This window comes from Sminthopsis crassicaudata, chromosome X (genome assembly GCF_048593235.1).
Source record: "Sminthopsis crassicaudata isolate SCR6 chromosome X, ASM4859323v1, whole genome shotgun sequence".
NCBI classification, from domain to species: Eukaryota; Metazoa; Chordata; class Mammalia; order Dasyuromorphia; family Dasyuridae; genus Sminthopsis; species Sminthopsis crassicaudata.
The window spans coordinates 81,137,041-81,162,810 of NC_133623.1; the positions used below are offsets into that span (position 1 = coordinate 81,137,041).

A 25,770-nucleotide genomic window follows, 5' to 3' on the forward strand; every position below is an offset into this window, starting at 1 on the left:
GCCTCAAACCTGTCGGGGAGTGAGGGGGGCCTCTACCCCAAGCACATGAAGACCTCCCCTGGTGGAATGGGCAGGTGAGAACAATGTGTTCTAATCATCATGAAGGCAGATGACACAGGTGTAAAGATGTCAAAGTCACCCACTGAATCCTGGGCCATCACCAGCTGTCTTGACCTTTCTTCTGCCACTGGACTTTGATAACTTGGGAAGAACGAGTCCTCACTCCAATCCAATTTGCTTGTGAGTCAAGACACCATCCATGACATCATTGGTCCTCTTAGAACACGAAGTAAGAACAACCACTGCTGGCTACTGATAAGGAAGTACAACTCCAGCCCAGCTTTTCTCAACCCAGAATCCTAACTCCCAGGGTCTGTACTTTGTCCTTTAATCATATCCAAATCTGCCATCATCACTTTTGGGGTTTTCCTGGCAGGGAGTGCTTTGCCATTTCCTTCTCCAGATCATTTTACAGAAAAGGAAACTAAGGCAAACAGGATGAAGTGACGCCCAAGGTCACACAGGAACTCAAGTCCTTTTGACTCCAGGGACAGGACAATGTCCACTGATCCATGTAGGCGCCCCAGTCACTGGAAAATGCATCATGCTAATCAGGAAGCCTCTCTGTCCCAAACATAAGTGATGTCAATAGACAAGCAATCTGCCAAGCACTGGTTAAACCTTGGCTACTCAGAGGAGGCTGGATAGTATTGCCCTGTACTAGTCTCCTTTAATCCATGTTGCTTGGGATATATATGCTCTAGGGGTCAGAAATAGCATTCTCCAGGTTTGTGGCCTTAAATTTATTCTAGTTTACTACTTTTCAAGGACCGCTATATTCCCATAACACATAGGCAGCTGAGGTACAAAACATAATTTTAAACTTTTTCTTTCACAACATAACTTAGATGAAAATGTTAAAAACGATTGTACATGTACGACTGATGCGCTTAGTGGCAGTGCAGCGTTGAGGAGTGAGAACCCCCCTCTGGTCAGCACACAGGTCCAATATTTCGGGTTCACAAACCCGAAATATTAGAACCGCAAAAAGTTTATTGTTGGCACTGCAGAAGCCAGTTTTTACTAGGAAGAGTGACTTCTGACTGACAAAGTCCTGGCAGAGAAATAACAGAAGGTTTATCACTGACAAGAGAATGTCTCTTCACGGCAGGCAGGGGTCCTGGGAGGCAGCTGTGCCAAGGGGAGAGAGGTTTCTTGGCAGGGCATGCCTTCTACTTCAGGCCCCTGCAAGTTATGAGTTTAAAATTGCGTTTTTATAAGGAATCTGAGGTTTCAATTGAATGAGATTCCTTCAATGTTGTCACTGCTCCGAGGCCTAGATTTCCAGTTGAAGAAGACCACTTACTGGGAATGATCCAGAGCCAATTTTCAGCTCAATAGAGGGTGCAGCTAGTCCCACCAAGATAACAGAATGAAACCACTTTATCTTGATTCTCTGAGGCAGGCCTCTCCCAGAGGAGAGTTTCTCCCTGCCCAAAGTCAAGACAATTTCAGGGTTCCCCCTACCATAACCTCTATCAGAATGTTTACTGTCTTGGGGGTGGGAGATGGAGGGGAAGGGGAAAAATTTTGGAACAGTCTTACAAAAATGAATGTTGAAAACTATATATATAATTGGAAAAATAAAACAAAACAAAATAAAAATAAATTTAACTATATTGGAATTTGTTGCGCAAAAATAATTTTTTAAGTTTTATATGATCTAAAGTCCTTGGTCATGAACTCTTCCCATGCCCATAAATCTTTTTTTAATTTTTATTTTTCCTCAGTTACATATAAAAACTTGGTTATATATGTGCATTTATTTTTGTACATATTGGATTATGAATCATGTTGAGAGAAAAATCAGAAGGGAAAAACCATGTAGGAAAAAACAAAAAAAAAAAAACAAAAAAAGTGAACAAAGCATGTGTTGGTTTAAATTCAGAGTCCATAATTCTCTGTGGATGCAGATGATGTTTTCCATCCAAGTCCGTCCCAGTTCATCATCCCACAATCTTGCTGTTATTGTGTACAATGCTTTCCTGGTTCTGCTCATTTTACTCAGCATCAATTCATATAAATCTTTTCAGGCCTTTCTAAAATCAGCCTGTTCATCAATTTTTATAGAATAATATTCCATGACTTCCACATACCATAACTTAATCAGCTATTTCCTAATCAATAGACCTCTCATTTTCCAATTATTTGCCACCACAAAAAGGGCTGTTTGCAAACATTTTTCACATGTGGATCCTCTTCCCTCTTTTATGATTTGAGATAGAGACCCAATAGTGGTATTGCTGGATCAAAGGGTATGCCCAATTTAAGTCTTTTCCAAATTGTGCTCTAGAATGGTTGGATCATTTTACAACTCCACTAACAATACCATGCCCATAAATCTCAAAGATAATTTCTTCCTTGTTCCTCCAATTTGTTTGACTTATCTTTTATATGTACTTGGTATAATATCCATTAGGAGCTTACCTTGGCGTATGGTGTAAGGTGTTGATCTGAACCTGATCTCTGCCAGACTGCTGTCCATCTCCGTGTTTTTGTCTTTATGCCAGTAGCTGAGGTCTTTGGATTTAATGATCAGTGAGCTACTAAATTTGTTCACTTCTGTATATTGTGTACCTCTCATCTGCTCAACTGACTGGTAACTTATTCCCTTAAACCAAATTGTTTGCACAATTATTCCTTTCCGCTTTTTTCATTCTCTCTTGAAATTCTTGATGTTTCATTCCTCCAAATGAATTTCACGATTTTCTTCTAATACTACAAAAACAACACTACTCTTTGCCAGGCACTGTGCCAACTGATAGTTTGGTCGGTGTGGTACTAAACAAATTTATTTAGGGGTCATTATTATATACTGACTGGGTCTATCCATGAGCAATTGGTTATCTTCCAATTATTGATGTCCGTTTCTAGAATTTTTCCGTTGTATTCACATAATTCCTGTATCTTCATGGGTACTTTATACCTCCCAAGGGTTCTCCAAGTACCTCACATATCACTGATAAAAGTAACGAATTGTTTCTTCTTTGCCGATGCTTAATTCTCTCAATTATTTTGTTTTGGTCTTAACTGCTAGTTAAAATTTCTAGCAATCTATCAAGTAGAAGTGAAGACAATGGGCAGTTTGATGGCACTCCTGTTCTTGCTGGCAAGGATCAAAGTTTATTCCCATCATATATAAAAGTCCATTTATTCCCATTTTCTAGTTTTTTCTTTAGCCGAAAAGGGAACTGCATTTTTCTAAGCCTTTTTTGTATCTAACCCTGATTTTTGTGTGTTAATGTTTAAAAATTTTGCTATTTTTATCTTTTTCTGAATAAAATTATCTAAAAGCTCACCTATACTCCCCCCCCCCCAAAAAAAAAAAATAACCCTCCCAGTTTTATATTGTTTCCCCACTGGTACTGACACGCTACACTATGATATACATATTAAGCATATAAACTGCCTATGATACCTTTCAGCAAGATGTATTTTTCCTGTTTTCTCTTGTGAATTTTTGCTATTGCCCATGTATTATTATTTCACCTGTTTTGTCTTTTTTTAAGTTCAGCTGAGGCACAAAGTTTGCTTTAATCCCTTATGCTCACTGTGCAGGGAGGTTTCAAGTGTCTCTTGAAAAGAATGTATTGTTGGAAATTTTTCAATCCATTCTGCTATTCTTATCCCTTTCTTTCCTTTTGAGCCCTTCATAATCTCCTCTGACCTTAGTGTATTCCGGATATGACCAACACCTCCAACCCCAAAGCTTCATTCTTTTCCCATTTCCTTGTTTTCCTGTTGAGTATATTTCTACACCAAACTGTTGTCCTGCCCTCCTTCGAAACCAGGACTACAAGAATGTCAATTAAAAGAACCCGTACTACAAAACAACCAAAAATGAATGTTAGGGATATGTGAAATTGTAACATATCCAGAATAAGCTTAGTTCAAAGAAAATTCACACCCTACCCCTACTCCCCTGTAGAGGCAAGGGATCCACAGTTGTGGAACACTGCATGATATCAATTTTTTTTCCATGTGCCAATTTTGCTTTATTTTTTTTTCTTTATATTAAAATAATTGTGTCATATGGAATGTTGTCTGAGAGAGAAAAATCCAGGTGATGTAAGAATGTACATTATCAATAAACTTTTTAAAAACAATCTACCCATCCAACCGGATAGGAGCGAGAAGGCCAATAATGAGAGCTAACATTTATGTAGTGCTTTCTATGTGCCAGGCACTGTGCTAAGCACAGCCTGGGTCGCAGAGCTAGTATTAGAGAAGGAAAGTGAATCAGGCGGAGGTAAAATGGCTCGCCAGAGGTGGATTTGTGACTTCAGGTCTGTATGCACCGCGGTGCTACCCTAAAAAGCACAGTTCATATGGAGGGCCTAGGGTTGGAGGGCACACACGCCAAGCTCAATGAGCCCTCATGGTTGGTCTTCAGATCTGGATGCCATGTCTGAGGAGGAATGTATAAAGGGCTGAAACTCTGAATAGGTGCACTGGAATCAGACAACTTAAGGCTAATTACCAATTGGACAATACTCTATTAGCAATATGCTTGGAAAATGGCCCTTCTCACTATTCTGTGCTGGCTCAATCTTTTGGTGTATACAGACAATTGTAGGTGGGATTGGGGGTGGAGTAAGACAAGCCAAAAGTCACTTTGGAGGAGAATGAGGAGAAGGGAGGTTGTGGAAAGCTCGTGGGGTTTCGTCCATCTCCACTTCTCCCCCTAAAGACCAAGGACTTTTGTTGATCCTGACTCTGGCTGATTCTAAGGCATCCAGGGTGCTAACCCGGACTTCACAGCAATGAATTTCAAGGGGGTTTCAAACCACACTGAGTCAGTGCAGGAAAGTCAGTTTTCCAGCAATCAGGATGACATTTGAGCTATCTGCCTGCAAAAACCCCCAAGAGCTAGCAGGTGGCTCCGTGGTTCAATGGACTTGACTTGGCCCCAGTGGGCAAGACCAGCTAATGGGAACTACGTGGGCAAGGGTGCCCTCTTTAAAGGCTGTGCTTCCACTTCTTAATTTCCCTTGTAGTCCTCATTTTACTCTAGAGAAACTAGACTAGAAATTTTATGGAATTCAAGCTGGTAAGTACTGAAGGTAAAGATCAACAATATGAAATTATTGTGAAGTTAGAAACTAAGAAACCATTTGCTGCCAGTGCACTGAGAGCTCTGTGGCGACAACAGCAGAAATCAAAGCTGGTGTGCCTTGATTTTTTTTTCCCCTCTTTAACCGACTCCTCTTGAGATTTGAAATCAATCAGCAGAGCAGGCAACAGAGATGGGGACATTTCAAGAGATACTTTGCCATGATTTCACTGTTTTAATATTACAAACAAAAATATAAAACCATTCTAAATGTATTTCTCCCTACTTGAAAGTAGAAGACATTGAGATTTAATTCCACAGCACGGCAACAGCTCCTTTATAAGCTGGTATCGTGTTGACTTTTTAAGTCAGAAAAGCTTGCAGAGATTTCCTTCCTTTGAAAGAAATCACCATCTCATTTTGTTTCCCTTGTTAAGGGGCCATCAGAAAGAGATATCAGGATGTTCAACTGAGCTTTACCCAAGACACGTGAAGGGCATGAGCAGTGGGGCATTTAGCAGGTAGGGGGTGAATGGGCCATCTCACCAACCCTATTGCGCGCGCGCTCTCTCTCTCTCTCTCTCTCTCTCTCTCTCTCTCTCTCTCTCTCTCTATATATATATATATATGATAGATAGATAGATATAGATATATATATCTTATATCTCATTTCTAAAGAGAGAGAAAACAATTAATAAAAAAAGACAGAACATTCAGTAAGTTGACCAGTAACTAATTAAAGTGACAGGAAAAGAAAATCAATTTGGGAAGTACCAAACTGACAGCAATTGGTTTACCCCCTGAGAATTTCCCCCAATCACTGAACTGTTACTTCAAGGGAAACTTCCAATAAATGACAAAAAAGCAATCCCCCATTTCCACCACCCTGCAAATGTCCAAACAATGCATTTCATGCATGCCCCCCAAATCCAGAGTGGCAAAGCTAACTAACCTTAGAGATAACCAAGTCCAACCCCAGCGTGACCTTGAAACAACCAATTTCATAAAATCTAAAGGAGACCAGATTTTCATTTTACAAATGAAAGACGTGCTTATCATTGCCTTATGTTTTACTCTAGAATGTCTTTTTTGTTTGAAAAGCATTTATTCCCAAGTCAAACATTTGGATCACCAAGCCCCATGATCAAGGGTGGGGACATCACACATTAGATGGGCCAGGCTCATCTCGGTTTCTTCTCTTGACATCCCAGTTGTAAACCCGGGCCATATCTGGGAAAGTTGTTAAAGAAAATGTATTCTGAGAACACTTCCAAACTGCGCAAGTCCTGCCATATTCCCAGAAAGGAGGGACTACCTACAGACAAACCCAGAACATAAATGTACTGTGTTTATTCTCTTGTGACTACTAATGGATTCTGCAGATACTGGTTTTATGAGGTGCTTTTTTTCTTCTTCAATAAAATTACTAGTTCATAAGACTTCAAAATCGTTTAGGATCTTATTTCACAACTTGTATTCACATCCTCATTATAAAAAAGACAAGCCATCTTGTGCCTAAGAGGATTATTAATAAGAAAGAGCCAGACTCGGGAGTCAAAGACCCAGCATGAAGTCCAACAGAATGGGTCTCTAACCCTGTCTTGCAACGTTACAGAATTTACAAAGCAGAAGAGTCACTGACTGATCTGACTCGTGGAATGAAGTCACACAACACAACATCACAAGCCTGGCTTTAAGACACTCATTCTAGGCTGGTTTTTAGATTAGCTAAAGCTGGTCATTAGCTGACACCAAATCCCACCCATCTTCCCAATGCTTTCTCTTTAGGTGCCAATGGGATATCACACAGAGATGGGCCACCATCACCGATGCCAGCATGTCAAAAATCAAAACCATTCCCTCCTTCACCAACAAAGACACATCCCTTCTCTATTTCTGATACAAATAGTTTTCTGCGCTTGCAGGATTCTTATGGCCCCCAGATGAAATTCCCCAAAATCCTCCCCTTTACACGGTCTCTCAACCTCACATCCTGCCCATTTTTCCCAGTCACTGCAGTTTAGGCCCGATACCCCACTCTGATTGCAAGAGGGCCCTTTGCCTCTAGTGTCTCCCCATTTACTGAGCCTACCCAGCCAGCTAACCTTATTTCAATCCCTCCCTAATAAGGTAGGTCCTCTTTGCTCCAACCAAGAAATTTGAGAGCAGGGAACACCTGACTGCTCTCCTCTCCAACCATTCTTCTTACCTGAGATGCACCCCAATGTATACCTCCAGGGCTACCTCCCAGCTTTCTTATCGGCTCCAGGAGGCACAGGTCACCCAAATGCATACAGCAAACCCACAGCGGTTTGACCTTTGCATTCGACCTAACATGCTTGGGAACTGGTTGGCCAGCCTCTGCATAGGCAGGCCATTCTACTTTCTGGGCAGCATGCTGTTTTAGAAGGAAAAGTAAAGAACTAAAGTCCACCCAGAGGATGCTGAGGGGGTAAGGATCTTCAGCTTAGAGACAAGAACAGATCTCCAACTTGGAGAAAAGTGTTACCTAGTGTCACAATTGTACTGCCGTGAGTTTGCAGGGTTTAGAAACAAAGGAAGACCCCTATATTAAATAAACTTTAATGAGTCCAATAAGCCCCCTCTTGTACCCATTACGTAACTCTTAGAAGAATGCTTAACATCATTTAGGTTTCCCAATTTCACACAAGCCCCTTTCACCAATTTGTGCCTTCACAGTCAATTGCCCTGCAATGTCTCCTATCTGTTTGGGATATCTCACATGGAGGCATTTCAATTAAGACCAAGTAGAGTACAAGACTAACTAATGTTTCAATATCACATTAAGACCTTTATAAAATTACAGGAAGGAGCTCATTAATTAAAAACCAAACTCCCTCAGATAGGACACAAAGCTCTGGGAAAGAACTCATCTTTGAGCTTTCTTCTTTTTGAAATGACAAAGGATACTGACTTCTGTGGTGGTAAACTGATCCCGAAGAAAGTCCAGGTCTTCCTCGAGTGATTCCAGATTGCTGGTGGCAGTGTAATGGTTTTTCTCCAAAAGGGCCTGAGCTTCATCAATGTCATACTCAAGCATCACGTTGGCCTGGTGAGAGGAAGAGATTCTGAACTCTGACGTGCGCTCACTTTCACCTCATTGGTGTCCGGATTCCTTTGTGACATCTCAGTAACCCCCACAAGGCCCCAGGGACATGGGGGAGCAGTCTAGCCTCATAGCTCATCTCCCTGGCCTGGCATCCAAGCTCTGAGCAGAGGAAGCATTTACTAAATGACCTTTCGTTCTTCTTTTTTAAAGTTATGGGATATTGGATGACTTGCCATCTAGGGGAGGGGGGGAGGGAACAAGTCTGGAACATAAGGTTCTGCAAGGGTGAATGCTGAAAATGATCTATCACATGTTTTCAAAATCAAAAGCTTTAACAAAATAAATCAAGTTAGGGGCACTATTTAAAGCAGCTGGTGATACAGTGTACAGAGTGCTAGGCCTGGAGTCAGGAAGTCCTAAATTCATGGTCCAGCATCAGACAAGCCACTCAGTTGGCCTGGTTCCTCCACTGTAAAATGAGAATATAAATAACATCTCCTTCCCAGGACTGTTGTGGAATAAAATGAGAGCACATTTGTAAAGCGCTTAGCACAGTGCCTGGTACATAATATGTGCTTAATAAATGCTTATTCCATTTTAGAAAGACGCATACAGTCAGTGGGCAGACAAGGTCACCAAGATGGGGAAGTGCCTTGAGATTATGAGGTCCGCCTGAAGGAACAGGGGATATCTGGCCTGGAGAAGACTCAGCAATATATTAACATAACATGTAACATAAGATAACATTATTTAAAAGGCTGCTAAGGGAAGGAGGGTCTAGATTTGTTCTCCTTGGCCCCAGAAAACAAAACAGCACAGGACCCAAGGTTGGTTGGTTCCGTGTCCAGAGCTGTCTGAGATGGAAAGAGTGGCTGGGAGCAGTGAGAGATAGGAGGAACCTCTCACTGGAAGGCTTCAAGCAAAGGCTGGAGGGGGTTAGTCCAGACTGGTCTGATGCTGGGCCCCAGATTAGTATTCAAGTTCTTCTTGTGAACTTGCAGATGAATAGACTGAGTCTTGGAAGCTTTGAGGCAAGGTCAAAGTATGGCAATGTGAGGGGCATGCTCCACAAAAGGGAAATGAAATGCCACGGCATGCCATTTACTCAACCAATGCCAACTTTGGAAATGGTTTTGTCTCCATGTTCCATAGGGTGCTAACCTCTGGGCTAATGGGTAATAATACCGACAGCTAACATTTTTATAGCGCCTACCAAATCAGGCACTGTGCCTTTGAAGCACCTCACAAATGTTCTCTCATTTGATCCTCGGAACCCTGAGAGGGAGATACTGTTACTATCTTAGAGATAGTATTTTAGAGATGAGGAAACTGAGGCAGTTTATTGACTTACTCAGAGTCAATAGCTAATATTTCTATAACATTTATTAAGTTCCAGGCCCTGAGGCACATAGGTGCTGTTACTCTCCCCATTTTATAGATGAGGAACCTGAGGCAGACAGGTAAAGTGACTGGCCCAGTATCACCCAGGCAGGAAAATGTCTGCAGCAGGATTTAAAGTCAGGTCTCACTACCTCCAGGCCACAGGCTCTACACTATGGTGCCACCTCAGATTTCAGGAAAGCTACTTATTCTCTACCTCCATTGTTACCTGCAAAAAGGTGATGCTATGATTGTAGAAACATGTACAGAAAAATTGCACATGTTTAACATATATCGAAATTCCTTGCTGTCTAGGGCAGGGAACAAATTTGGAACACAATGTTTTGCAAGGGTGAATGTTGAAAATTATCCAGGCCTATGTTTCGAAAATAAAAAGCTTTAATTAAAAAAACAAAACAAAATGGGGGGGGGGGGAGGGAGAGGGAAGCAGTTAGGTGGTGCAGTGGATAGAGCAACAGGCCTAAAGTCAGGAGGACCTGAGTTCAAATTTGGCCTCAGACACTTAACACTTCCTGACTATGTGACCCTGGGCAAGTCACTTAATCCCAAGTGCCTCAGCCAAAAAAAAAAAAAAAAATGAAAAGAAAGAAAGAAAGAAAAAAAGGGGGGAGGGGGTGAGAAAGTTCTATACTTTCCATGTACTTACCCCTAACCACAGGCAGACTTTATCCGTTGGAGGAACTGAAGCTTTGCAGTAGAGGTTATCAGCCAGTAAGAATCTAGTCTCTAGGGGCTCTGTGGTCTCCTTGGGGAAAATCAGAGAAACCAAAAGATTGGTTAGATATGCCAAAAGTATCTGTCACTGACAGGAGAGAAGTTTCTCAAAGGAGGTGGTGTCAGAGGGTGGGCTGGATGCTACTTTCTGGACTGCAGCCATAGCTTGGCATCTTGTAAATAGAATCCAAATTCCTTTAAGAAAGAGAGGGGCTAAAGAACAGTGGCCACACATCCCCACCAAGTAAATACTACGGAGACACACTACGATACACACTCGGCACCAAATGACAAAAAAGGAAGAAAATTGAAAAATGAAGCCAGCACTAAAACATCTCATTTCTACTTTTGAAAGTTTAGAAAAGAAGAGCAAGAACTTTAAAAACTAATGCAAGGAGGCTCACCAAACCTCGGAGGTTAACAGTGATACTTGGTGGGATGAAAACCAGCAGTGTCAGATGGCCGTGGATAGGTGCAATAGGTTATTAAAACAAAGAGGAAGTAGAGGTAATATTGAAGCAAGATAATATGAGGAAAAGCAGAAAGAGAGAGTTATGGTGCTATAGGACATTAGGATGAAAATTGACAGAATGAAAGAAAAGCAGCATTGCCATTAGAGACTACTTTGACAGAAAGAACATCTGTAGAAGCTTGAAAAAGCTATCCCAATGTTGGTAAAACCATGATCATAGTAGTGATACTAGCTTTAATCATCCAGACATCTGCAGGAGCTTGCCCTCGCTGCCAAAAGCAGAACAGCTTACTTGCCTTGTCTAAATAAAACTTAAGCCTTCAAAAAATGGGGGAAGCCCAAAGGAGAAAGAAATTTTATTGCAGATCTACTTTTAAGGGGCAGCAAGGAAGTGCTAAACTCAAAAGTCATGAAGATTTGAGTACAAATTCCATTTAGACACCGATCGGTTGTTTGATCCTGGGCAAGGCACGAAACCTGTCTATCTCGGTTTCTTCATCTGTAAAATAGGGATTATAATCCCACCTACCTCATGGGGATGGGGCCAATAATTGATGTACAGTGGTTTGCAAACTTTATAGCTCTATATAAATGCTAACTTATTAAGATTGAGGCTCTGCCTCATTTCTTAAACATATAGAGAAATGGCAAATTTATAAGAAGACTGACCTCAATTTCTGGACAAATTCTAGAATGGATCATGAAAGAGCTAGTCAGGAAAAGGAGGAGAGATGAGAGAATCAAGGTGATGTTCCTAAGGACTTACTGGGCCAGAGCTGTCTTTTTGGATGGGACACTCAGAGGAATGCTATCGAATGTATGTCCCTTTAAGTATTGCATGCTGTCTTGTAGAAAACAAGGAGAAATACAGGCTAAACAGTAGCTCAGTTAAAATGCATTTAGGAAGGGATGAGCAGTCACATTCAAAATCTGATGCCTCCCAGAAGGCCCCCTGAAGGCTGTGCTATTTCCCATTCCTCAGAGATCACGCTCATCAGGCTGGCGATGCCATCAGGCAAGGAAAAAGTCCAGGCTAACCCATTGGGTGACAGAGTTAGGAACTACAAAGAACTAACAAAAGACTAGAACCTTGAGGTGAATCTGATGAGATGGAATCCAATAAGGACACATGGCAAGTCTTATACTTGGTTAAAAAAAGAATAAAACAAAACCTGACCTCATAAGTGCAAGACAGGAAAGGCATGGTTACTCAGTAGCCTAAAAAGAGGCCTAGGACTTTAGAGGTCAAATTCCACGAGTCAGCAGTGGATCAGAACAGCCAAAAGGAGCTCTTGGGCTGCCACTGAGAGAGGCAAGACTTCCTAGAAACCAGAAGTGATGGTTCTTGCGTACTTTGCCATGGGTCAAAACTCATCCATACTGTGTTCAGTTCTGGAACCCACAGTTAAAGACAGAAACATGGATAAACTGGAGAGTCTTCAAAGAAGGACCTAGGGTCTACTTCACATGAGGATCTGGTGAAGGAGATGTGTAGCCTGGAGAAGAAAAGGTTTGAGGGAAAGAACAGGACAGCCATTTTTAAGCATCTGAAGGGAAATCACAGGGAAGAAAGGGTTGGACGCTTGGAGTTCTGAAGGGAGATAGAGCAGCAGCAAGGTCCCCTTCAACACCTGATTAAGGAAGAAGCACTACCTCAGGAAACATGAATTGAGCTATCAAGAAGTGTGGAAAGAGAGGCAAGGGGCAAATTCCCATCTAATGCCAACATTCAATCATTTCAACAGATTGGTGTTGGCTAAAAGAAAACCGTGGTATAAAGAAGAGCAAAGAGCTATGCTGCCATGCATCCACTTCAGAGGGCCCAAGTGCCACCAAGGCAGCCTCACACATCATCAAAAAAGTCCAAAATTCACTTACTTTTTTCTTCTGCATATATTTTAAAATGTGTAATGTTTGTCTGATTTCAGGAATTTGGTTTTTTAGCCTGTAAATTTAAAAGAATAACAATTTAGTATTTTCCATACACACAAACCCCTCTCCCATCCAAACCATGGTTTTGAAGGCCCAACTTGACCAACATTTACAAATAAAATCTATAAGATCAGTCAGCATTTTTATGTGCTTTGGTCTCAAATTTTTGTCAAGCAGAAGGAAGCAGCCCATTGCATGAGGGCCCTGGAAGCAAAGTTTGTCCCACAAATGACCCTTCTCCCCCATCCCACCCCCAGTCTTCAGAAATTTCTGATTTTCTTCCTCCCTTTTTAAAAAGTAGTATCTGATCATTGTACAGGCAACAAGATTATAAGATGATCAATTCTGATAGACATGGCTCTTTTCAACAATGAGATAATTGAGGCCAGTGAGAACCATCTACACCCAGAGAAGAGAGAGGACTGTGGGAACTGTGTGTGGTTCACAACAAAGCATTTTCACTTCTTTTTGTTGTTGACTTGCATTTTATTTTCTCTCATTTTTCTTCCTTTTTGATCTGATTTTTCTCATGCAGTAAGATAACTGTATAAATATGTATGCATATACTGGATTTAACATATATTTTTACCATGTTTAACATATATTGGATTACTTGCCATTTAGGGGAAGGGGGAGAAAAATTGGAATACCAGTTTTTCCAAGGGTCAATATTGAAAATACTTCAATTAAAAAAATAATAATAAAAATAGAATCTGAGATACTTCTGTACAGATAAGTAGGAAGAACAAAGAAAGAGGGTCACACAGGGGGAGAATTCAGGGGGATAACAAATTAGGGGCCTCAAATAGATCAATTACTGCAAATTTCAAGCTCAACTAGCCCACAGTGCCTAGTAAGGTCAATGCTATGTCTTCTTTCTGGGTCAAGTGGATCCATGGGGCTTACTCTGGATTTGTGGTGAGCCAGTCCACAGATCCCCAGATGTTCCCTGCTGGGGCTCCAGGGGAGAGGTTTTCAGGTATAATTGTCCATATGCTAGAGTTAAGGATCCATGACATTCTCCAGGCAAGAATGAGGAATGACAGTTGTACTAATATCTATGAAGCAAGAAAAGAATGAGCCTTCCAAGTAGAAGGCACATTATCCACAAAGGAGGCTATGGAAAAATCTCCCAGGAAGACAAGGGGTTGCAATTTATACCAGTGGAAGAAATGCCCACAGAAGAGAAATAACACCTTAAAGGAGGTTGTTGGGATTTCCTGTCATCTGTTTTATTATTCTTCCAGTCTTAGAGTCATGGATCATAAATTGGTGGCCAACCTTCCTTCCTTCATTGTATAGATATGTGGGTGAATATCTTTGATATTCCTATCTTTAATTTTCAAAATCACCTTCAGAGCTCTCAAAACATACCTTTTTTTCTTCTGAGTAAGGTTAAGTTCCATAAACTTATACTTCTGATACTGCTCATCCAATTTCTTGAGTACATTATCTACAGACTCATTTCCAGGCTGTTTCATAAAAGCATCTACATCTTCCTTTAATGAAGGGGAGAAAAAGTTATGGATTATAAATTTCAAATATTATGCTAACAAAGGTCATAGCAAGGAAGACTAGGATATATAAGCTACTTATTCTGTACCAAGGACAATAAAATCCCGTTCACTTGAATTAATTAGATCACTTGATGATCTTTGGGATATTTATAACTGGGTGAAAAACTATCTCCAAGCAAGCATGCTGGGGATACTTTTATTACAATGAAATTTGAGAACAAGAATCAGACATTTAAATTCTTTTAGTGGGAAACACCAGACTTTTATTTTGAGGAAGTTCTCTTTGACAAAAATGCTGTTACCTTAATAGAAACAATCTGAGGATTTTTTAAAGCTGAAACTTCATAAAATAAAGCGTGCTGCTGGGCATTTTCATCAATTACTTAGTTGATATGAGGGCAGAAATGGCACTTATGATGCCATTAAGCTAGAAGGAAGAGTTAGCACACAGGATGACTGAGTTCTGAACCCAAAAGATTCTATCATTAATAGGGGCAAAGTGGATAAAACCTTCCACTTGAGAAGGCTACACAAACAAATGAAGTATAAAAAGCCTTGCACTTGGGAAAGCTTCTTCTGAAATTCAGGACAGGCAGAACTAGAAGAGTAATTTCCTAAAAAAGGCAAAGAAAGAAAAAACCTGGGCTTTTAGTGACCTTCCTTTAGAATCAACAGCCTGATTAGGGGCCAAGAAAGCTGCTGGTCCGAGGGAGAGCAGCAGCAGCAAGGCCTTGGGAGACGATAGTAGCTTTCTAGTTTGTCCCAGTCACATCCCATCCAGACTCCTGTGTTCAGTTCTGGGCATCGTATTTTAAGAACATTAAGATCGGAGCATCCAGGCCTCGAAATCATGTTCTGAGTGACTCTCAAATGCTGCAGCTACTACTTAGTAGGCAGCTAGGTGGCATACTGTCTAGTGTTTGGAGTCTGAAGTAAAGAAGACACGAGTTCAAATCCAGTCCCAGACACTTTTGAGCAGTGTCACCCTAAGCAAGTTGCTTAACCTATCTGCCTCAGTTTTCTTTTTTTGTACACTAGGAATAGCAGCTATTCCACCCCTATTCCAAAGGATGTAGTAAGCATCATATGAGATATTTGCAAAGTGCTCCACAAACTTTAAAGCACTCTAAAAATCCTAACAATCATTCTCGTTGTTGTTATTGTTATCATGACTATATGTATGACCTTGATATAGAAATTTCTTGTCTTTGGGCCCCACTGGTAAGAGGAGGGGGCTGGACCACTAGATCATCTGTACAGGCTATTGCTACCTCAAAATAACACCTGAGCAAAAGGGCATCCTTCTTTGGGGATCTCACCCACCTGGTTTCCTTTGGGTGGGTCTGCAAGTATTCAAAGATGTATCACAGCTAAGAGGCGTTAGACTTGCCCTGTCCTCACAGAATGACCAAGCAAAGCTTCAAAGAGGCCTACTCAGTTTTCAGAGAAGAAAAAATTCAGGAAGTAAATAGTTCCTCACTCAATAGAATTCTTGAAATAAAAGCAGGGTGACCATCTGTTGGGCCTTATGGGGAGGATTCTTGTTCCCCTCTATAGCAGGGGCTGGATTGAGCAGTCTGAGGACACTCCCTGCTGAGATGCTGTGTGAAGATGATACTTGTCCGGTCAATATGAGGAAATGAAATGAAGTTTTACAGCTCTGGTTTCAAATTGCCCTCTTTTTATTCCATCCCTGCCTTTTCAATTCTCAGACTAGAAGAGGTAAACTCAGTACTGACTAGTGAGAATAAGAATAACAAAATGAGTTTAAACGATCTTTTATAAATTTACTTATACACTTATGAATTACTTCTTAAAAAACAAAAACAAAAACAAAAAAAAAAAACGAATTACTTCTAAAAACATTTCCAAAAAGGTTTCATGACTACATGAGTCCAAAATCATAGATAATGCATCTCCTGTATACTAGTGTTATACTCCATATAAACATAATACAATTACAATATATAATTAATAATACATAATATAAAGAAAGCAATGATATATTTGTTTCAACAAAATAGGAAGAAATAAATGTTACCAAAACAAGTAATAAGATTGAATAAGAAAGCATTTCTTTTCCTTGTTATAAGATATCATTAGCATTACTCAAGTTCATCAGTTGTGATCATGGTATAGCTTTGGTACTCCTCAAAGGAGGATGGGCCCCAAAGAGTGAGAATGGTCAGAAGAAGCAAAGTGGTGAACTTATTTCCCTCAAGATAATGAATGGACAAGAAAGTCCTCACCAATGATTTCTACCAAATCCAGTGGCCTTATCTTCTCCTTAGTTAACACTGCTGGATCACACCCCACAGCAAACTGCCTCAACAGAGAGCCGCAATTCTTTAACCTCTTCTTTCCTGACTTTTACACTCCTCCTCAGCCGAGGTGCTTTCTTTGGTCGTCTTCTGTCTCAACTAGATAGACTGCCCAAGTCTAGATTTTATAGCCTTGATTTCCCCCCAGAGTTCCAGTCCAACATCTCGGGACATTTTTACTCCAAAGTCTTTGCAGCACCTCACCTTCAACAAAATGAATCATTTTCTCCCCGCTCCCCGAAATCCCCCTCCCTTCTGATTTCATTACTGTAAAATCTAGGCTCAAGCTTCATTAAAGGCCTGGTAGCCTCTTTGCCTTCACAATACCTCTTCCATCTATTCTAGGCTCCCCATTCCCACACATTGGTGTTGACTTTAAGATTAAGCAAGAGTTCAATAGGATTAGGATGATTTGGTAATTACTTTAGAGCCCCTGCTCCACCACAAAACTCCCCTGAGGGCCTCATCAAGCTGGATTCCCGAGACTGCCCCACAGACTAAGTCTGTGAATGGCCAGAGAATACAACCCGAGATTTTAGGTGTCAGGAGGACCAAAAGCACTTTAGATCCTTCAGCTGTAGCAAAAGCATTTGCATGCTAGGTACTTGGGGTCAAACATTTCCTAAGGAAATCTTAGGCAGTTTTTCCTTTTGAAATGGGAAAAGAAAAAGAAAAGAAAAAAAAAAAAAAAGAAGAAAGAAAGAAAGAAAGAAAGAAAATTTTAACTCAGCCCCAAGCTAAGCAGTCACACAAATTCAAAACCAAAGTTGCACAGTACAATCCAACTCTAAATTCCCTTGATTAGGAGGTAACAGGCACACCTGAAATCAACTAATCAAAAGACAGCAATTTTCCTAAATTTCATACTTCAAATGCAAAAATTAAAATACACAAGATTACAAAAGAAACCAATTATATTTGTAGTAGTTTTCAAAAGTTTAAAAAAAAAATCATTCCCAAACCTAAGGTTTAGAACCCTCTCCATTAGATTAATAATCACTCACATTGATTGTTTTGATCATGGTCGGGTAAGGAGCCATCCTCACTAGAAAGAGACTAAGACATGAAACAAGAACAACAAGCTTATACAACAATTCACAAGGCAAATACTAAGACCTTCAAATACTCTGTATAATTTTTTGATGCAACTACTTTTATAAAGCATTTTAGAATCATAGGCAAAAAGCCACTCTACTGTGACCCAGCTAGGCAGATAATCCGAAAATGTCAAAGAAAAAAAGAACCCAAATGTATTTTTGCACAAGCTATTTAAAACACCTTTTCTTAGCAAAAGATTGGAAACAAATCGATTGAGGAATAGTTGAATAAAATGTGATCTAAAAATGCAATTAAAATACATTCCTAAGAATTTCTGGGAACCTTGGGATGAACTTGTGTGCATGATTCAGACTGAAATAAGGTGAACCAGGCAGCCAATTTATAGACTTCCACAATGGAAAGGCTCCCAAGTCTGAAAGGCTTCTCGCCTCCACAGATGTGGAGAATACTACCCATGAACAGATATGAACAGCACACCTTTTCCTAAGTCATTGATTCATTTTACAGAGCTTTTTTCCCCCTCTTTAAAAAAAAAAAAAAAAAAAAATTATCAAGAGGGAAAGCTCTCTCACAGTGGGATATACAGGTGATGTAAAAACTGAAGAACAAGCAAAAAACAAAGTTTTTTTTCAAATTTTAGGACTGTAATCAACGAAAGGACCAGTTAGTTACAAGGCTGGTGTTAAAGCATGCCATGCACATCTTGGCAGGGTGTTCAGAAGAAACATTTTCAGATGTGGCCAATGAGCTGATTCTGAGAGCTGGGGGGAGGGAGGGGCAGAAGGTGGAATTAGTGGACAGTAATAAAGGCTCCTCCAAAAAAGAAAACATTAAAAAGTACACATGGCAAAACCAAATTTAGGAGGGGACAGGGCAATTTTGTCACTTCTATGTTCCATTTACTATACATTTTTAAACCAACTCTGAATTAACAGATCAGATTTTCATGCACAATCCTTATTTTTCTTTGTCTACCCTTGTTGATAATAATAATTCATAATAAATAGTTCATAAAGAAAAGAAAGTGAGCTTCCCCCTTCTGGCTCCTCTTATCCTCACCTGCACATTGTCCAAGTTGCTTTGCACCAGGTTGGCTCCAGCCCTCTAGGCAACCGAGGCTCAGCCTCTTTTTCTGGCCCTTTCTCAAGCTGTCAAAGGTTGCTAATAAACTGCAAGTTACCTTCCTTTTCTATTTACTCATCCCCTACTGAGACCGCATTCTGTGAAGGGAAGAGACTTAGGGTTGCAGTCAAGCTCTAGCACTAGCTGCGCCCTTTCAGGTAAATAATTTCATCTCTCTAGGCTTCAATCAACAAACTAATAAGCATTTATTAAACACCTACCATATGCCAGACACTGTGCTAGGTACTAGAGATACAAACACAAAAATGAAACAGGCCTGCCCCAAAGGGTTTACATTCCGAGAAAAGGAGAGGACATACAAAATCTGCACAGGTTAAAAACTGGGGTAGGTGGAAAGTACAGGAAAGAATTCATGCAACAAGTAGAACTTGAGAAGACGTAAAGAAAGGGCTCGTAAAAGGCAGAGGGGAGAAGAGAGTGCATGGTAGGCAAGGAAACAGGAAGTGCAAAAGCAGTCCAGTGAGAGATGGAAATCTGTGAGGAACAGCAGAAAGGCCACATGGCCAGCCCAGACAGCAGATGATGGCAAATCCTGTTTTTAAGGTCAGAGAGGGAGATTAAGGCAAACCTAGTCAGATCTAAGGAATTCAGCAGATCACACTGCCTGAACTTTAGGAAGGGAACCGCAGTATCTGTGACTGTGGAAGGTGGAAGGACATAATGAGAGTTGGAGGGATGGAAACGAGTTAGAAGCCTTGTAAATAGGCCAGGTGAGAGAAGATGAGGATCTAGGTGGGGGGAGGGGGAATTCCGAGAAAGGAAGAAATCGAAGGCATGTGGAGGTAGCAAGGACCAAAAAGGGGACCCGAGAGGTTCGGGAAGAGTATGGAGTCCGGCATAATGAGGAGACTGAAAAATGGGGTCCTTGGCAGAAAGAAGTTCAGAAAGGGTTTGGGGGAAAAGATTTTCGATACAGCCAAATCTGAAATTCTCTTCAGGATCTCCAATTTGAAATCAAGGGACAGTTGGAGAAATGTGAAGGTGAAAGAGAGGAGTGGAGGATAAAGGGGGACGAAGAGAGAATGAGGAGAGGGGGAGGAAAAGGGAAGGCGGCAAATGAAAGGAGGGGAAGGGAGGGGAAATAAGGAGACCTATTCCTTTCCTTGCCCCTCCCCCCCAATCTTTCCTAGCAACGCCCCCAGGCCTGGCCTGGCCCGCCCATCGCGCCTCCCCTAGCTCCGAGGTCCCGGAGCGCGACCTGCCCGCTACAGAGCAGCGGTCCGCGGCGCCCCTTACCACGAACACAGCCTCGGGGATGCCCAAGTGTCCTCGGCGTGTGCTTGGGCCCGCTGAGTCGCTACCACTCAAGGACTCCTTCGTGGCCTCCATCTTGGAAGGAAGCCGAGGAACCCCCTACCTTCCGGCGCCAGCGGCCGTTCACCGCCTCTTCCGGGATTCTTCACATGACCTGCTCCAATCAGAAGCGTTCCTTAGATCAGGCCAATGACTGAGCCTACTTGCTTTGGCCCGGCTTCTAAATGGTGGCTACTGATTGGCTGCTGGGCGATTAAGCGTCAGGAGGGGCCTGAAAGCGAAAGGAACGGAGAGACAAAAGCCGCCAGTGACGTAACAGGAAAAGGCGGGGCTCTGGCCGGAAAATCCGGGCCAATTCAAGCCAATCCAAATGTTCTCAGTCTTCAAAATGGCCTCCGGCACCCAAGCCCAAAAACATTTTCCCGATAATTCCTATTTTGCCCGCGAGGCCTCCTGGATAGGTCCGGGAAAGCCTGAGTTAGAATCCCACCCGTGACCCGTGAGCCTGCCCTGCGCCCCGGGAAAGCCCGAAACTGTACCGTAACCAAGCACCCTCTCCCGTTCCTACCCCAATCCCCAAGGGTGCCCCCAGCTGTAAGAGAGGAGGGAGAAAAGGCGGCCTGGGCCTATTTCTGCGGGGCGGGGCAAGAAGAGATGCCTCTTTGCCATCCCTGGCGATGGGCTCCCCAGCTGGGCTCCGTGGGTCCATTCGTGCCCCATGCCAGGATGAAGCCGTGTCAAGGCTGAGCCCCTTCTGGGGCAAACAGCCCTTCCACTGGCACAATCTCTTTTGTTTGGGGACACATGTCTGCTCGAACCGAAGATGGGAATGAAGTGGGTTTAGAAAATAGCTTACAATAATTTTTCTGATGAGAAGCTGTAGCCCATCCAGGTAGCTTCAAATAATCTATTGACAAAGATGCTTTACAGCTGTCTACTAAACCCCCATGAATGTTAGTATTTCTAATTTTATAGATGCCAAAACTAAGGCTAAGGTGTATATGAGGGGGCGAAACTTGGCAAAATAGTTGATTTTCAATATTCAGCAAGTATTTATGAGGCCCCTAGGGGTTAGCTAGGTATCAGCAGAGAGTGATGGGCATGCAGTCAGTGAGCTGGAAGAGGGCTGTGGTCCCTTTAAGAAACTTCCTTTCACATGGATTTATTCCTTTGTGATTCCCAGCCCCTCCGAGCTGATGCATCAACAATTCAGGAAGCTAGGACCTTTGATCCACAAATCATCCTGGTCCGAGGCAGCCCTTTGAATTCCAATAGGAGATCTGGGTTCTCCCATAGGACCTGAGCCAACCTGGGACTCCACCCACGGGCCCCTTTAGCTAAATCTCTCTTTATAAAAGAGCCAGACTGGAGCCCTCTCTTTGCAGAGGTTCCAAACATGGCGGCCTTATGCCTGGCATGCCAAAGGATCTCTGCCGGCTGGAACAGTGAGGACAGCGAGAACAGGAGAGGAGCATTTGAGCTCAACTTGGAAGGAAGCTAATGAGACCTTGAAATGCAGGTGAAAAGGGAGTGCATTCAGGAAAGAGGGAAAGCTGGTGCAAATGCAAAGGAGACTGAGGGGATGGCGGTTACCTGGGAGGTCAGTCTGCCTAAAGCCACATGAAAAGTCTAGGAATTTCCATTAAAGCTTGATATGTTGAGCCCAAACTTCAGCAGATCTTGAAACTTCATGTCATTTTTTAAAAAGCAGGGAGCCAGTGGATTGGTCTCATTCAGTTTTACTTTTACAAGTTAGTAGTTAAAAATGGCAAATTCATATGGCTATAAAATGATTTTTAAATGTTTAAGTTTGAGCATCTACTTCTAGGTATGGGCATTTTATTCCTGGCACCACAATGAATGTGTAGTACATTTCAAAGAGCAACATTGGTGAGAAAAGTTTCTAAACATTTTGAAGTAGGACAATGGGCCCAGTTGGATACATACAGAGCATTACTCAAAGCCACAATAATGCTAGTGGCTTCTCTGCCAACTTGGAGAGTGTGAATAATGAAAAAGGAATATTTATCCATTCATCAAACAGATAGTTTCATTTTGTTGTTCTTTTAGGGGTCCAAAAGCAGGCTATGAAAACGAGAAAGTTTGCACACAAAGTTCTATTAATGCAGTTAAACTTTTTATTATCTAAGTAGCCCACATCATGATTAATTAGCCATTTTAATTAATATTAAATTTTATTTAACTTTCTAAATCATTTGTATATAACTGGCTAGATAGGTAGTGGCATTAACATTTAGTAAACTCTTATTTAAAGGCGCTGTCCAGTGTAAAAGGTGTGTGAACTCCTTAATAGACTATTTTTAAGACTAGCATTACAGAGATAATGTGTTTCAAAGGTTATATTTACATTATTTAGTTTTTTAAAAATAATTTCTTACTTTAATGTGGCATGCAAAATGATATTTTAAGGCTGAATGGCATGGAAACCCTAATTTCCCCATGTTTTAAGCTCATTAATACTGTATTTTAAAAACTACCCAACTGTTCAAATCAGCCAAACTTACTGCAACAAATAAATGGGGAAATCTCTGTATAGCAAAGGCCCTGGCCCCAAGTCCAGGAATTGAAGATGTCTGGTTAATAAAATTGTAAAGTAATAAAAGAATCTGCACAATCTTAAGGGTTTGTTGTAAAGAAATGTCCTAAGAAAACAGTTTCTGCAACTCCTTAAATGTTTGGAATCAGTTCTTCATAAACGTGTGTATACTTCAGGGAGTTGTGATCAATCAGTGTTATGTGGTTGTGCCTTCTAGAGAAAACGTGGGAGCAGTGGAAATCAGATGCAATATTCTATTCCCAATCTCTGCTCAGTTCATCTGCAAATGGATAATGTCCATTTTCCTTCCCCCTTCTCCCCTTACCCACTTCTTCCTCCTTCCCTTTCCAGCTTGAAGACTTTACTTGCCATTGAAAGGTTTCTTGAGTTCAAAAACTGTATTTCACACCATTATGATGATCAATAAGAATCTCAAGATCACTGGAATGGTTATTCGGTTTTTATTACACTGGAAAAGACTGCCCTGGTTCTAACCCTATGCTACCCAAAAGGCGATTGTTCATTTCCTCTTCTTTGTGCCCATGGTGAGTTGTTAGCATATCTCCTGTCCTTGGAGCTCTACATGAAGTGGCTCTGTGGAAAAAAAGCGGGGAAAGAAGGAGGGGAGAAAGGGAGAGAGAGCAGGAGAGAAAGAGAAAGGGAAATAGGAAGACAGAAAGAGAAAGTGATGGGAGGAGAGGAAGTGGGGAGAGAGGGGACAGACATCGGTAGAAGGAGAGAAAGACAAAGGGAGAGGAGACATAAGGGGACAGAAAGAAAGGCAGGAGGAGAGACAGAGAGAGGAGAGGAAGGAAAGGGAGGTAAGAGAAAAGAAGGACACAAAGAAAGAAAGAGATGGGGGAGAGAGAAAAAGGCCAAAAGAAGAGAGAGAAAAGAGAGATGAGGGTGAAGGGGGAGAGAAATAGGGAGAGGGTGGATGAAGTAAAGGAGAGAAAAGGAACAAGGAGAGGAGAAAAACAGGAAGAAGGAAGAAAGGAGGAAAAGGAGAGGAAGGGAGAAGGGGGAGGGAGGGAGAGACAGAAAGGAGAGAGAAAAATACAAAAAGTAAATCATTTTGACCCATTTCTTCTAGTTTGAAGTTAACCTATCACTACCATTTTTTTCTTTTCACCAACTCCAAATATGTGCTGTTTGTTGGCTCCCCAAGTCTCAACAGCTCTTAAAAATGAAGCCTTAAGATAGATCAGATTGAACTTGGATCTGGACTGAGAAAATCTGGTCTCTTGGTTGGGCTCTGATACTTAAAATGTGACCTTAAGCAAGTCTAGGTCATTTTCTTGGGACCTCAATTTCCTCATTGGGAAAATGAAAGCATCGGATTAGATGGTTTCAAGAACCCTTCCAGTTCCAAATCTATGACTGAAAGAAAGGGAAACTTTACATTAAAGAGGGGACCCCGAAACTCTGAAAATCCTTGAAGGAGAAAATCTCCTTCAACTGTGCCTCAGTGAGGGACCCCGCCCCAAAGGACAAACAATTTCATCTTAGTTATCTGGGTGGGGTCGACTCTGTCCCGAAATCCATTGAATTAAATTCAAATTCCAGCTCAAGCTGAAACCCATCGAGGAGCCAACTTGGGATTCCACCCCCTTCAGCTTGTAGCCAAAGCCCCCTATTATAAAAGAGCCAAACTAAAACCCTCTCTTTGCAGAGGTTCCAAACATGCCATGCTAGGCCATGCCATGCTATGCCAAGGAGCCTCTGTCCACTGGAATACTCTTTCCAGTGCCACCTTCTCTTTACCCTCACCTATTTTTTACCCAAACTTTGTCTCTCAGTCAGGATTTCTAACCTTATTTCCAATCCCCCTAGTAAACCTCTTATCAATCTAGGTTTTCAGGTCTGTAAATTCCTTTACAGAGAACCTCTGCGCCACCAGAAGGGAGTCCCCAAACTCCCTATCCTTGTATCGAATCCCAAGGGGTTGCAGGGGAGCCAAACCTCTCCCTTTGGTTCCCTGAACCCCGAACCTTCCACTAGAGCTTATTTAACTCCCTGATCACCAGAAACCCTAGTTTCATTTTGGTTCCCTAAATCTAAACCTTATCAACATCACTATAGACATAACACTGAAGCAAAATCGTGCCAATAATAAAATTATTAAACAAAACAGAGAACAGCTTTAACCAGGCAGCTGAGTACATATAGTACTGGACTCAGTATCTGTGTCAGATAATTACTAGCTGGGTGACCCTGGACAAGTGATTTAACCTCTCTCAGCCTTAGTTTTTTCATCTGCAAAATGGAAAGAGAGGAAGGGAATAAGCATTTACTTGGTACCAGGTACTGGGCTTTACAAACTTCATTTTACATTTGTAATTTATATTACATTCATTCATTTTACATTTATATTAATTCATTCAATCCCCACAACAAATCTGGGAGGGAGGTTATTATTGCCCCCAAATGGCAGGTGAAGTAGAAGGAGGTGAAGAGACTTGAACACAGCCTACAACTACAAAGTGCCTACGGCTGGATCTGAACTCGGGTTCATCTTACTTCAGACCATGCAATCTATTCCCTGTGGGATAATAGCACCTAGCCTAAATACCAGTGATAATTATTATTACTATTAACATTATCATTAATAAACTGAACAAAGCTCTCAGATCCTTTCCTGCTCTAGTCACTTAGTAGGTGTATTATTCCAGGGAATTAAGAAATTAGGCAGTTTTTCCCCAAAGCTCCTCTTTTAGAAAACCTATGGACAAGACCAGATATATGTCTGCAGAGGGATCTTAAATATTTCCCTTTTGGAGGATTTCTAATAAAGAGGATGAAAATGAAAGAAGCAATCAAAGGGTCCAGTAGGTGCAGGAAAGAGGAAGAATAGAGGAGACGGAACAGACTATTTTCAATTTCACCTCTATCTTCTTTATAAATGGGGGATTAAGAGAAAGACAAAAGTAAGTTAAAGAGGAGATGATGGGAAAATATTAAAAATTAACAATCATAACAATAAACATGAAGAGGATGAGCTCTCTTATAAAGTGGAGGAAGGGAACAGAGTGAATTAGAAAGCAGAATGGATCGTTTACTAGAAACCCACTTGAAACAAAAAGATTCACAGAGAATTAAAATAAGGGGCTAGAGAAGAATTTCGTGTGCCTCAGGCAAAATTTTAATTTGGAGAGCAGCAATCATGATCTTAGACAAAGCAGTAGAAAAAATAGACATTAAAAGACATTAATTAAAG

At 41.4% G+C, this 25,770-nt stretch overlaps 2 protein-coding genes across 7 annotated transcripts in view; both read right to left on the minus strand.

Moving 5' to 3' along the window:
- Positions 1–6,198: 6,198 nt before the first annotated feature.
- On the minus strand, positions 6,199–20,128 carry VBP1 (VHL binding protein 1). Of its 6 annotated transcripts, XM_074278284.1 has the most exons (8): positions 19,979–20,105; positions 18,659–18,819; positions 17,545–17,596; positions 14,077–14,201; positions 12,649–12,715; positions 10,231–10,329; positions 8,045–8,183; positions 6,199–6,343 (listed from the first exon to the last, which is right to left on the minus strand). In XM_074278284.1, exons 2-8 carry the CDS (start codon positions 18,664–18,666, stop codon positions 6,273–6,275), a joined length of 561 nt encoding a protein of 186 aa, XP_074134385.1. In that variant the 5' UTR covers positions 18,667–18,819; positions 19,979–20,105; the 3' UTR covers positions 6,199–6,272. The 6 variants fall into 6 exon arrangements, with proteins under 6 accessions (XP_074134385.1, XP_074134382.1, XP_074134386.1 ...); XM_074278281.1 differs by lacking the exon at positions 18,659–18,819 and having other exon boundaries at positions 14,077–14,197; positions 19,979–20,121; XM_074278285.1 differs by lacking the exon at positions 18,659–18,819 and having other exon boundaries at positions 19,979–20,096.
- Positions 20,129–22,998: 2,870 nt separating this feature from the next.
- Positions 22,999–25,770, minus strand: part of LOC141548519 (phosphatidylinositol-binding clathrin assembly protein-like) — a 42,377-nt gene continuing 39,605 nt past the window's right edge. Inside the window, exon 20 of the mRNA XM_074277469.1 lies at positions 22,999–23,147. Within this exon, the coding sequence (XP_074133570.1) occupies positions 23,133–23,147 (15 nt within the window). The 3' untranslated portion in view covers positions 22,999–23,132. The remainder of the gene's footprint in view (positions 23,148–25,770) is intronic.

Coding starts and splice junctions, on each gene's coding strand:
- VBP1 (XM_074278281.1), bottom strand. CDS start 20,071: ATGGAGGCCACGAAGGAGTCCTTGAGTGGTAGCGACTCAGCGGGCCCA. Junction 17,597..19,978: donor TCCCCGAGGCTGTGTTCGTG/GTAAGGGGCGCC, acceptor TTCATGTCTTAG/TCTCTTTCTAGTGAGGATGG. Junction 8,184..10,230: donor AAGTCTGCCTGTGGTTAGGG/GTAAGTACATGG, acceptor TCCTCTCACCAG/GCCAACGTGATGCTTGAGTA.